The sequence below is a fragment of the Nicotiana tomentosiformis genome, chromosome 10 (assembly GCF_000390325.3).
Source record: "Nicotiana tomentosiformis chromosome 10, ASM39032v3, whole genome shotgun sequence".
NCBI classification, from domain to species: Eukaryota; Viridiplantae; Streptophyta; class Magnoliopsida; order Solanales; family Solanaceae; genus Nicotiana; species Nicotiana tomentosiformis.
Window position 1 is genome coordinate 64,916,411 of NC_090821.1, and position 11,801 is coordinate 64,928,211.

The 11,801-nt window shown below is 42.8% G+C and overlaps 1 protein-coding gene across 1 annotated transcript; it reads left to right on the forward strand.

The window, feature by feature from the left end:
* Window positions 1-10,413: 10,413 nt before the first annotated feature.
* On the forward strand, window positions 10,414-11,217 carry LOC138900303 (uncharacterized). The gene is made up of 2 exons (XM_070187027.1): window positions 10,414-10,792; window positions 10,901-11,217. Exons 1-2 carry the CDS (start codon window positions 10,414-10,416, stop codon window positions 11,215-11,217), a joined length of 696 nt encoding a protein of 231 aa, XP_070043128.1.
* The last annotated feature ends 584 nt before the right edge of the window (window positions 11,218-11,801 follow it).

The following is an 11,801-nucleotide window of genomic DNA, read 5'->3' on the forward strand; positions in this document are numbered from 1 at the left end:
TGATTTTGCTGCATTTCAGATGACTTGTTCCGCCAAGAAATGATGGAGAGATTATTTGTTGAGAAGACCAATTGGGTTGCCTGCTATTACTTGGGACCAGTTCTCTCAGCTCTTCCTAGAGAAGTTTCTGTCTATCACATTGAGAGAGGAGCGTCGCCGTCAGTTCGAGCATCTCTAGTAGGGCAGTATGACTGTTACTCAGTATGAGACCCGTTTTGTGGATTTGGCCCATCATGTTATTCTTCCGCTTCCTACCTAGAGAGAGAGAGGGTGAGGATATTTATTGATGGATTTGCTCAGCCTATCAGATTACAGATGGCTAAGGAGACTCGGAGTGAGATTTCTTTTCAGGCGGCTGCCAATATTGCCAGGCGAGTAGAGATGGTTTTAGCTCAGGGGAGTGGTCAGGGGTCTGACAAGAGGCCTCGTCACTACGGTGAATTCATTGGAGCCTCATCTGGAGGCCGGGGTACTTATGGCAGAGGCTATCCCCCCAGGCCATTTCATTCACCACTCCAGGCATCCAACGGTGCCTCAGGTGGTCGTGGTCCTTATATGCCTTGTTCGGACCAGCTAGCCTACGGTGCACCACTAGCTCCTATTAGTGCACCTCCACTTTAGAGTTATCAGGGTGGTTACTCAGGTCGACAAGGTCATTTTCAGGGTCAGCAGTCACAGTAACCTAGGTCATGTTATACTTGTGGTGATCCGAGGCACATTGCTAGATTTTACTCTCGGACAATGGGCAGCTCACAGTATCAGAGTTCTAGTGCCATGGTTCCGGCATGAGTTGTCGCACTACCTGCTCAGCTAGCCAAAGGTAGGGGTCAGGCAGCTAGAGGTAAAGGCCAGACTGTTAGAGGTGGAGGTCAAGCCATTAGAAGTGGAGACCAGCCAGTTAGAGGCCATCCCAGGGACGTAGTTCAGAGTGGTGGGGCCCAGCCCTGGTGTTATGCTTTCCCAGCCAGGCCTGAGGCTTAGTCTTCTGACGCTGTTATCATAGGTACTGTTTCAGATTGCAGTAGAGATGCTTCAGTTCTATTTGATCTGGGGTCTACTTACTCCTATATGTCATCCTATTTTGCCTCATATTTGGTTGTGCCCCATGATTCCTTGAGTGCCCATGTGTATGTGTCCACACTAGTGGGAGGTTCTACTATTGTAGATTGTGTTTATCGTTCGTGTGTGGTCACCATTGGGAGTCTCAAGACTAGTGTAGACCTTCTACTTATCGATATGGTTGATTTCGAGGTCATCTTGGGTATGGATTGGCTATTACCTTATCATGCTATATTGGATTGTCACGCCAAGACGATGACCTTAACCTTGCCGGTGTTGCCTCGATTAGAGTGGAAAGGGACTCTTGGTCGTTCTACCAGCAGGGTTATCTCTTATGTGAAGGCTCGACATATGGTCGAGAAGAGGTGACTAGCTTATTTGGCTTATGTCCGCGTTTCTAGTGCGGAGGTTCCTTCCATGGATTCAGTGCCAGTTGTTCGTGAGTTTCCAGAGGTATTTCCTGCAGACCTGCCGGGGATGCCATTCGATAGGGATATTGATTTCTATATTGATTTGGCTCCGGACACTCAGCCTATTTCCACTCCACCATACCGCATGGCCCGGCCAGAGTTGAAAGAATTGAAGGAACAGTTGCAGGATTTGCTTGATAAGGGCTTCATTAGACTTAGTATCTCGCCCTAGGGTGCACCTATGTTGCTTGTAAAGAAGAAAGATGGATCGATGAGGATGTGCATAGAATATCGGCAGTTGAACAAAGTCACCATCAAGAACAAATATCCATTGCCGAGGATTGATGATTTATTTGATCAGCTTCAGGGTGCCCAGGTGTTTTCGAAGATTGATTTGAGATTTGGCTACCATCAGTTGAGGATTAGGGTATCCGATGTCCCTAAGACAGCTTTTCGGACTCGTTACGAGCATTATGAGTTTCTGGTGATGTCCTTTGGGTTGACAAATGCCCCAGCAGCATTCATGTATTTGATGAACCGAGTGTTAAAGCCCTACTTGGATTACTTTATGATTGCGTTTATTGATGATATCTTGATCTACTCCCGCAGCCGAGAGGAGCATAAGCAGCACCTTTGGATCGTTCTTCTGACTCTGAAAGGCAGCCAGTTATGTGCTAAGTTCTCAAAATGTGAGTTTTGGTTGAGTTCAGTTGCTTTCTTGGGTCATGTTGTATCAGCCGAGGGAATTTAGGTGGATCCTAAGAAGATTAAGGCAGTTCAGAACTAGCCTAGACCCACTTCAGCTATGAAAATCAGGAGTTTTTTGGGTTTGGTGGGCTATTACCGTCGATTTGTGAAGGGGTGTTCATCTATAGCAGCCCCGCTGACCAGGTATACCCAAAAGGGTGCCCTGTTGAGATGGTTAGATGAGTGTGAGGCGAGCTTCCAGAAGCTCAAGACAACTTTGACTACGGCACTGTATTGGTATTACCCACAGGTTCAGGATCTTATACAGTATATTGTGATGTATCTCGTATTGGTCTGTGTGCGGTATTGATGCAGGGTGGCAAGGTTATTGCATACGCTTCGCGGCAGGTGAAGGTTCACGAGAAGAATTACCTTGTTCATAATCAGAGCGATTTTAATCACCTAGCAGGCCTTTTATTTGGTAGGTAACATCGCCAAAGTGTATCATCAGATTTGACTACGAAGGAAGGAACTCGAATTTAAAGGGCACCGTCTTGTGCAAGGAAATGATAGTTGGCCCTCTATCATCTTCTATCTGGTAGACTTGGTAAAAGGGCCCCGACTTATTTCCAGAATAAGAGTTCGAGCACGGCTTCCCCCTTTTTTTGGGGGGGGGGGGATCTGCTGGCAGGTATTGTACACGCGCTGAAGATTTCGAGACACTATCTTTACGGCGTGCCATGTAAGGTATTCATGGATCATCGGAGCTTGCAGTATTTGTTCAAGCAGAAGGAACTTAATTTGAGGTAGAGGAGGTGGTTGGAGCTATTGAAAGACTATGATATCACCATATTGTATCATCCCGGGAAGGCCAATGTGGTGGACCATGCTTTGAGTAGAAAGTCAGCTAGTATGGGTAGCCTCGCATATATTCCAATTGGTGAGAGTACGCTTGCATTGGATGTTCAGGCCTTGGCCAATCAGCTCATGAGGTTGGATATTTCTGAGCCCAGCCATGTTCTAGCATGTACAGTTGCTCGGGGAGCGGCAGTATGATGACCCTCATTTGCTTGTTCTTAGGGACACAGTGCAGCATGTTGATGCCAATCAAGTTACGGTCGGATATGTTGGAGGTTTGAGGATGCATGGTCGTGTTTGCGTGCCTAATGTGGATAGACTTTGTGAGTTGATTCTAGAATAGGCCCACAGTTCCTGGTATTTTATTCATCCGGGCGCCGCCAAGATGTATCAAGACTTGCGGCAGCATTATTGGTGGAGGGGTATGAAGAAGGATATAGTTGCATATGTAGCTTGGTGTCTAAATTGTCAGCAAGTCAAGTACGAGTATCAGAGACTTGGTGGTTTGCTTCAGAAGATAGAGATTCCTGAGTGGAAGTGGGAGCGTATCACTATGGATTTCATTGTTAGACTACCGCGGACTTAGAGGAAGTTCGATGCCATTTGGGTTATTGTGGACAGGCTGACTAAGCCAGCGCATTTCATTCCTATGGCAGTTACCTATTCTTTGGAGCGGTTGGCAGAGATTTACATCCGCGAGATCGTCCGTCTTCATGGTGTGCCCGTGTCTATCATTTTTGATTGAGGTACACAGTTCACCTCGCACTTTTGGAGAGCAGTACAACGTGAGTTGGGTACGCGGGTTGAGTTGAGCACAACATTCCATCCTCAGACGGACGGGTAGTCCAAGCGTACTATTCAGATCTTATAGGATATGATTCGCGCATGTGTTATAGACTTCAGAGGATTGTGGGATCAGTTCTTGCCCCTTGCGAAGTTCGCCTATAATAACAGCTACCAGTCGATCATTCAGATGGATCCCTATGAGGCACTATATAGTAGATGGTGTCGATCACCGGTCGGATGGTTTGAGCTGGGGGAGGCTCGGTTGTTGGGTACAGATTTGGTACACGATGCCTTGGACAAGGTCAAGATTATTTAGGATGGACTTCGCACAGCTCAGTCCAGGCAGAAGAGTTTTGCCGACCGCAAGGTTCGTGATGTTGCATTCATGGTTGGGGAGAGAGTATTGCCTCAGGTATCACCCATGAAGGGTGTGATGAGATTTGGAAAGAAGGGCAAGTTGAGTCCTAAGTATATCGGGCCTTTTGAGATTCTGGAGAGAGTGGGAGAGGTGGCTTACAGGCTTACATTGCCACTTAGTTTATCAGTAGTTCATCTGGTGTTCCATGTGTCCATGCTTCGAAAGTATCACGGTGATCCGTCCCATGTGTTAGATTTTAGCTCTGTCCAGTTGGATAAGGATTTGACTTACGAGGAGGAGCCGATGGCTATTCTAGCCCGGCAAGTTCGCCAATTGAGATCAAAGAGTTACCCTTCAGTTCGAGTGCAGTGAAGAGGACCTCTTGTTGAGGCAGCTACTTGGGAGTCTGAGTCTGATATGCGAAGTAGATATCCCCACCTTTCCTCCAGCTCAGGTACTTTTCTATATCAGTTCGAGGACGAACGATTATTTTAGAGGTGGAGAATGTGATGACCCAAGAAGGTCATCTTATATTTTAGAACTCGAATCTACGCTCTTAAGACTTAAGAATCTCATTTTTACCTTTCTTGATTTGCGTGCGCAGTCCGGGCATGTTTTCGGAAAACGTTTTTGTTGAAAATTGATAAAAATAAAATATTTTGCCTTCAAAGTTAATTTGGTTGACTTCGGTCAACCATTTTTGGTAAACGTGCTTGGATTCGTGTTTTGATGGTCTCGGTGGGTCCGTATCGAATTATGGGACTAGGGCGTATTCCCGGAATCGAATTCGGACGTCCCTAGCTCGAGTTATGAATTTTTGATAAACATTAAGTCTTAAAATTTATTGTTTTTAAGAATTTGGTTAACGTTTGATCTTCTTGTTATTGGTCCCATATTTTGGTTTTGGAGCCCGATACAGGTCCATTATGATATTTTAGACTTGTCTGTGAAATTTGGTGAGAAACGAAATTGGTTTGACGTGATTCGGACGTCCGTTTGTGAAGATGGAAATTTTAAAGTGTTCTTGAGAATTTCATTTGATTTGGTGCTAAATTCGTAGTTCTAGGAGTTATTTTGGCGATTTGATCACGCGAGCAAGTTCGTATAATATTTTTAGACTTAAGTGCATGTTTGGTTTGGAGCCCCGAGGGCTCGGGTGAGTTTCGAATAGGCTACGGGATGTTTTGGATGTAGAAAAATCTAGTATTTTGCTGCAGCAGGTGTTCTGGTATGTCCTTCTTCACGTTCGCGAAGGCTCTCTCGCGAACGCGAAGGGTAAGCTGGTCAGGCTGGAATTTTCTTCTTTGCGAACGCGAAGGCTTGGTCATGAACGTGAAGCGATGGGGGCGTTACCCTTCGCGAACGAGACAAGCTCATCGTGAACGCGTATTGTTAGGCACTGGGGGGGAGTCAGTCTTTCCTTCATCGCAAACGCGAGCAATATCTCGCCAACGCGAGGGCCAGGGGTAGCCTACGCGAACGCGAAGGCTTGGCAGCTTATACTCTTTGCGAACGAGACAGTGCTCTCGCGAACGCGATCTATCGCCTAGCACTTAAAACAGAATCAAAACGGAAATTGGCCATTTATTTCATTTTCCCAAAAATCAAACGGACTAGAGGCGATTTTCAAGAGTCATTTTCTTCCCTAAAGTGTTGGTAAGTGATTCTAAACCATTTTCTTTCAATTACCCATTTCATTTCATAAATTTTCAACCTAAAATCTAGAGTTTTCATGGTAGAATTAGGGGTTTGGGTAGAAACTAGGGATTTCGAAAATTTGGGGATTTAGACCTCAATTTGAGGTCGGATTCCAAAACCAATTATATATCTGGGCTCGGGGGTGAATGGGTAAATGGATTTTGGTCCGAACCTCGGGTTTTGACCAAGCGGGCCTGGGGTCGATTTTTGACTTTTTGGAGGAAAATTTGGGAAATGTAATTTATGCAATATAATTGACCGCTATCCGGATACTCAAGGAAGATCTGTCAGCGTTCACAGACCTTGAAGTCACAGTCTATCTTTTCTGTTCTACTGTTTATTTCATTCATACAGTTGTATTTCTTTCAGACTATTACTTGTAGTAAATTCTAGAATACTCGTGAATTGTGACTCCAGATCTGGGTGGTAGAAATTAATACAATTTTTTTTATATTATTCCGCACTCACTATATTTTATCTTAGCTAATTGTTGTTATTTACTTAAGGGAATAAGGATTGGTTTAATGATTGTCTAACGCTGGGCGCCATCATATTCCCGACGGTGGAAATTCCGGGTCGTGACATATCAAAGCAAAATATATTCAAATCATCAAATATGAGACTCGATCTAGGGCATATCTAATAAATCCCTAACAATCTCCCACTTGCACGAGAGCCAATCACTCTTGTACTTCATTCCCAATTTTCACTTGTGCTTGTCAAACTCCTTTGCTCCAAGAGCTTTAGTGAATGGGCATGCAGCATTTTCCTTTCCATCAACCTTTTGAATTTCGACGTCTCCACGTTCAATGATCTCTCTTATCAAGTGATACCTTCGCAAAACGTGTTTGGATATTTAGTGTGATCTTGGTTCTTTTGCTTGAGCAATGGCTCCAGTATTGTCACACAACAATGGAACTGCACTTTCTATTGAAGGAACCACACCAAGTTTAGTTAAGAACTTTTTCATCCATACAGCTTCCTTAGCAGCTTCACTAGCTGCTATATATTCTGCTTCAATAGCTGAATCAGCTACTGTAGCTTGTTTGGAACTTTTCCAATTCACTGCACCACTATTTAAGGTGAATACATAACCAGAAATAGATTTTTTATCATCTCTATCTGAAGAGAAGCTTGCATCAGTATAACCTTCAAGTTTCAACTCAGAATCTCCATAAATGAGAAATTGGTATTTAGTCCTTCTTAAGCACTTAAGAATAGTCTTTACCACCTTCCAATTTTGCTCACCAGGATTTTCCTAATATCGGGTAGTCACTCCAAGTGCATAAGCCACATCAGAACGTGTACATGTCATGGTATACATGATAGCTCCCACCGCACTAGCGTATGAGATCCTACTCATGTGTTTTCTCTCTTCAGGTGTTTTAGGACAATCGTCCCTACTGAGAGTAATTCCAGTGCCCATCGGTAGATAGACTCTTTTAGAATTATCCATGTTATACCTCTTTAAGATATTATCAATGTACAAGGACTGGCAAAGCCCAAGCAGCTTCCTAGATCTATCTCCATAGATCTTTATTCCCAATATATAAGCTGCTTCTCCCAAGTGTTTCATGGAGAACTATTCAGATACCAAATCTTGGTACTTTGCAATGCTGGTACATCATTCCCGGTGAGCAATATATCATCAACATACAGTATTAATAATATAATTGTTCTCCCACTAACCTTTTTGTACACACAAGGCTCTTCTTCGCATCTAACAAAATTGAACTTTTCAATTGTCTTGTTAAATCGAATATTCCAACTTTGAGAAGCTTGCTTTAGTCCATAAATGGATCTATATAGCTTGCAAATTTTATTATGATTGCGAGGAGATGTGAAACCTTCAGGTTGTTTCATGTACACATCCTCTTCTAGTTCACCATTAAGAAAAGTTGTTTTCACATCCATTTGCCATATTTCATAATCGTAGTATGGTGCTATAGCAAGCAAAATCCGAATTGATTTGAGCATTGTCGTGGGAGAGAAAGTCTCATCATAGTCGACTCCTTCTTTCTAACAATATCCCTTGGTAACAAGACGTACTTTGTAGGTCTCCACCTTTCCGTCTGCTCCAATCTTTTTCTTAAAAACCCATTTACAACCTATAGGTTTTATATCCTTTGAAGGTTCAACTAAAGTCTATACTTTATTTTCCTTCCTGGATTCCATTTCGGATTCCATGGCCTTTTGCCATCTCTCATAGTCAGAACTAGGGGTGTACTTGGACCGCGTTGGTTCAGTTTTTATCACAACCAAATCAAACCAACTATATTGGTTTGGATTGGTTTGGTTTTGCCATATTTTTCGGGGTTTTCAGATTTTTTATTGCATAAATATTATTTCAATCTTACTTTGTTAAATTTTTTATAAGTAAATATATATTTAGTAAAAATTAAAAAAATTGACAAACGTATGATCTATTAACATATTCTTATGGGAGAATTTTCTTAGTAACATATGATAGTTATTTTCTTAGTCGTCTAATAATATATAATTTTTCATTGATGTACACTTTCAAGGATAAATGAATTTAATAATTAAACATAAAATTAATATGATACCTATATAATAATATGTTCTATTTAATTTTAAATTATCAAAATACCACTTCAAATTCGAAAAAGATATAAGAATGTAATAGATCTTGACATATGAATATGGAAGAACAAAGAGATTGACACATTTCACTAACACTTGATAAGAAAGTGATCATACAACCCATTATTTGAAGCTAATAAAGATAGAGCACTTCATATTTTACTAAATATTACATCCCATAAGAGAATCTTAAATATTTCTAGACATTTTTTTAAAGAAAATTCTATGAAAATTCTTAAAAGTATATATAAAAATTATATATTTATCTGTCGATTTGGTTCGAGTTTTTTTACTCAATACCAAACCAAACCAAACCTAGTCGGGTTTTTTAATCGGTTTGGTTTGACTTTTCGGTTTGGTGCGATTTTCCGGTTCAGTTTGTACAGCCCTAGTCAGAACTTTGTATAGCCTCATCATAGGTCTTAAGGTCATCATCATTATGATCAACTTCATTTGATACATCATCTTGTACCATTAGATTTAATCTAGTTGGTACATGACGTTCTCGTGTAGACCTTCTAAGAGGTGCTTGTACAACTTGCTCACCTTGTGTTGGACTTGATTGTTGTTCAATTTGGTTTGGAACTGGTTAATTAACCTGTTCTTGAACTACATTTAGTTCTTGAACTTCAACCGTTGAAGATGGCAACTTCCTTATCAACTTCAAAATATCCAATAAAGGTTCTTTAACTGCGGAGCATATATCCACACTTATTTAGCACTCCAGGTATGATTCTGAACCCGTTGGAGGACGGACGTTTGGTTAAGAGGTAGAGAATGTAACGACTCGATCGATTGTTTTTCTTTCTAGAACCTCGTTCCCCTAAATAAGACTTCTCGTACTATCACGACCCCAAATTCCCTCCGTAAGATGTCGTGATGGCACCTAGTCTCTAAGACTAGGTAAGCCTATCAATGAGGAATAATAATAAATATCTTAAATAAATAAACTACAATTCAAATAATTTTAACTCCAAAAACCCGATATAAATAAGTCACAAGCTTCTAAGAATTTATTCTTTATGTCTCTATACATCAGAGTCTAAAGCAAATAAGGAAGACAAAATAGTAAGATAGAGGGGGACTCCGGGGTCTGCGGACGCTGGCAGATATACCTCGAAGTCTCCTCGTATAGCTAGTTTACTGATGCGTGGTCTGATAAGATGTATCTGGATCTGCACAAAAAGATGTGCAGAAGCGTAGTATGAGTACACTACAGCGGTACCCAGTAAGTGCCAAGCCTAACCTCGGTAGAGTAGTGATGAGGTCAGGTCAGGCCCTGCTGGAAAATAAATAATGGCATGGTAAAATGTTTAAACAATATTATAAGATAAAATGACAATGAAAATGAATCAAGTAGTATGTCACATTTAATTAGATGTAGCGGGACAAGATGTCCCATTTTTCTAGAGAGTTCAGATGTGCACCAGCTGGGGGCAGAGGTCATTTTGGGAGGGTTCAGCCCAGCAGGCCCCCATATTCAGCACCACCACCTCCTCGGGGTATTCCAGCGTGACCATACTTCAGTGCTATGCCGGAAAGTTCTTAGCGCCTGCCAGGTATTCAGGGTTCTTCCAGTGGGTACTCCAGTCATCAGGGTTCTTCCAGTGCCTATTTTAGTGCCATGCTAGAGAGTTCATACCGCCCACCCACTCTTCAAGGTTCTTCGGGTGGGTATTTAGGCCATCAGGGTCAGACCTCGGGGCAGCCGTCCACCGCCCCGAGAGGTTGTTATGAGTGCGGGGATCCTAGTCACATGAAGAGACATTGCCCCAGACTTCGGGGCAAGGCAGTGTAGCAGGGCCAACAGTCCATGATTACAGCACCAGTAGCCGCACCAGTCGCTCGGCCGCCCAGAGGCGGAGGGAAGGGAGGTAGGGTTTGTCCCAGAGGTAGAGGTCAGGCAGGCGGGGGCCAGCCAGATTCTATGCTTTTCCGACTAGACCATATGCAATGGCTTCAGATGCCGTGATCATAGGTATTATTTCTGTTTGCGGTAGGGAAGCTTCAGTACTATTTAATCAAGGGTCTACCTATTTGTATGTGTCATCTCTATTTGCTCATTTTCTGGATATTCCTCGCGAGTCCTTGGGTACTCATGTTTATCTGTCCACTCCTGTGGGCGATTCTGTTGTTGTGGATCGGATCTATCGGTCCTGTGTGGTCATATTCTATGGATACGAGACTAGAGCAGATCTTCTATTGCTTGATATGACCGACTTTGAGGTCATCCTGGGCATGGACTGTCTATCCCCATATCACGCCATCCTTAAATGCCACGCCAAGACTGTTACCTTAGCGATACCAAAGTTACCTAAATTGGAGTGGAAGGGTTCGTCTGTCAGTACATCTAGTCAGGTTATCTGTTTTATGAAGGCTCGACACATGGTCGAGAAGGGTTGTTAGAGTTATCTAGCCTATGTTCGAGATACTACTCCAGAGTATGTTCGGGATACTACTCCAGAGTCTCCGGCGATTGTTTCAGTACAAGTAGTCTGGGAGTTCTCTGATGTGTTTGCTTCTGATCTTCCAGGCATTCCACCAGATCATGATATCGACTTCTGTATTAACTTGGCTCTAGGTACCCAGTCTATATTTATCCCACCGTACCATATGGATCCAAAAGAGTTCAAGGAGTTGAAGGAGCAGCATGAGGAGTTGCTAGCAAAGGGGTTCGTCAGGCCAAGTGTCTTACCTTGGGGTGCACCAGTGTTATTTGTAAAGAAGAAAGAGGGGACTATTGCAGATGTGCATTGATTACCGCTAGTTGAACAAAGTTACCGTCAAGAACAAGTACCCGCTGCCGCGTATTGATGATTTGTTTGACCAGATGCAGGGTGTGTGTTCTCTAAGATCGACTTGAGGTCATGGTACTATCAGTTGAAGATTCGGGACTCGAATGTTCCAAAGACTGCTTTTCGTACTAGATATGGCCATTATGCATTTCTGGTGATGTACTTCGGCTTGACTAACGCCCCAGCGGCGTTAATAGACTTGATGAACAGGGTGTTCATGCCTTATATTGATTTGTTTGTCATTATCTTCATTGATAACATTTTGATTTACTCACGTAGCATGGAGGAGCATGAGCAGCACTTGAGAGTGGTGCTTCAGACCTTGCGGGAATAGAAGCTCTATGCTAAGTTCTCCAAGTGTGAGTTTTGGTTAGATTCTATGGCATTCTTGGCGCATGTTGTATCAGGCGAGGGTATTAAGGTGGATCCCAAGAAGATTGAGGTAGTTCAGAGTTTTCCTCGTCCTACTTCGGCGACTGAGATCAGGAGCTTCTTGGGGTTAGCAGGTTATTATCGCCGGTTCGTGGAGGGCTTCTCATCTATTGC